The following is a 1,831-nucleotide window of genomic DNA, read 5'->3' on the forward strand; positions in this document are numbered from 1 at the left end:
AGGCGGCAGCCATCGCAGTGGCGCAGGTATGAGCTCTTGTGGATTGATGGTACTGATCTCCGGCGCTAGCTTCAGGAATTGGTGAGTTCAAGTCAGGTCGACTGCATACACATCTAGTCAACCAAGGCGATGCTGATGTATCGCCATGTCTGCAGGTCAACCAAGGTGCTGACATTCTGGACATCAACATGGACGATGGCCTGATCGAGGGCGTGGGTGCCATGACCCGCTTCGTCAACCTCCTGGTCTCTGACCCGGAAGTCAGCCGCGTGCCCTTCATGATCGACTCATCCAAGTTCCACATCGTGGAAGCGGGCCTCAAGTGCTGCCAGGTGGGCGGAGCAATTGTACACAAGGATCAGCATTTGACTGGGTGCTATGTTTACCATATGCCAAGCACCCCGCTGGTCCCTTGCCCTCCGCACCAATCTCCACCCACCATCTGCTCATCTCGCAGGGCAAGGTCATCGTCAACTCCATCTCCATGAAGGAGGGGGAGGCCAAGTTCCGGGAGCATGCCGCGATCGTGAAGCGACATGGTGCTGCAGTCGTGGTCATGGCCTTTGATGAGGAGGGCCAGGCTGCCACCTTCGAGGACAAGGTGGGGAGGCTTTGGAGCAGGCGGAGGATCAATTCTGGTGTGCACCTCGTGGAGCATGCACAGCTCAGCAGCTGTGGCTCCCTCCCGGCACCTCCCTTTCCACCTGCCCCCTTGCATCCCACCATGCAGGTCCGCATCTGCCTGCGTGCCTACAGGATCTTGGTGAATGAGGTGGGCTTCGATCCCCAAGATGTGGTGTTTGACCCCAACATCCTCACGGTTGGCACGGGTCTAGCGGAGCACAACAACTACGCCGTGGACTTCATCAATGCCACGCGCGAGATCAAGAAGGTCTGCCCCGGCGCCAAGGTCAGCGGCGGCGTGTCCAACATCGCCTTCTCCTTCCGCGGCAACGAGCCCGTGCGCCGCGCCTTCCACTCTGCCTTCCTGCACCACGCCTGCGCGGCGGGGATGGACATGGGCATCGTGAATGCCGCCCAGGTGGGGTGGGGCTTGTGAGGGAGGAAGGCCGGTGGATATGGCTGTGCAGCCAGTGTGAGCATGGCCTGTCCAGGGCACACGCCTTGCATGCGTTTTCTGGGCCCCATTTCCTCAGCAAGCTATGACCTTCCTCCCCTCCCCCCCCTACTCAAGGTGATTGCCGACAAGTACGAGCTGATCGACAAGGAGCTGCTCGGCTACGTGGAGGACGTGCTGCTCAACCGGCGCGAGGACTCCACCGAGCGCCTGCTGGACTTTGCCGCGCTGCTGGACCCCAAGTCCCCCCCCACCGCCGTACGGCGGCTGAAGGAGGAGAGCGCGCTGGCAAGCCTGCCGCCCAGGGTCAACCCCATCGCGCCGGGCGTGGACACCCTGGCGCCCGAGGCCCACCTGCCCCTCGTGCCCGAGTACACACCCTACGTGGACAGGATGAGGAGGACCGAGGCCTTTGAGCAGCTGGAGGAGCTGCTGGAGTCGCGCATCTGCTTCATCGATGGCGCCATGGGCACCCAGATCCAGAAGTGGAAGCTGACAGAGGATGACTTCAAGGGCGACCGGTGAGAGGAAGGGGCGAGGGTTGCACACAACGTGCAGAGCATGCTCGGCTGGGTTCGCTTGGAGAGGCGGGGAAACGGGAAAAGCCACGAATGCTCATGCCCTCCCTTGCCATCGGCAACCCAGGTACAAGACCCACACAGCGGAGCTGAAGGGCAACAATGACCTGTTGGTCGTGTCGAGGCCCGACATCATCGCCGCCATCCACAATGCCTTCCTGGATGCCGGCGCCGA

The 1,831-nt window shown here is 61.8% G+C and overlaps 1 protein-coding gene across 1 annotated transcript; it reads left to right on the forward strand.

Moving 5' to 3' along the window:
• Positions 1-454: 454 nt before the first annotated feature.
• Positions 455-1,603, forward strand: F751_0009 (Methionine synthase; the record flags this gene model as incomplete). The annotated part of the gene is made up of 3 exons (XM_011397372.1): positions 455-601; positions 731-1,042; positions 1,196-1,603. Coding segments are annotated over 3 exons (867 nt in total), but the record flags the coding sequence as incomplete, so codon positions are not given.
• Positions 1,604-1,831: the final 228 nt, after the last annotated feature.

This window comes from Auxenochlorella protothecoides (assembly GCF_000733215.1).
Source record: "Auxenochlorella protothecoides strain 0710 contig41, whole genome shotgun sequence".
NCBI classification, from domain to species: domain Eukaryota; kingdom Viridiplantae; phylum Chlorophyta; class Trebouxiophyceae; order Chlorellales; family Chlorellaceae; genus Auxenochlorella; species Auxenochlorella protothecoides.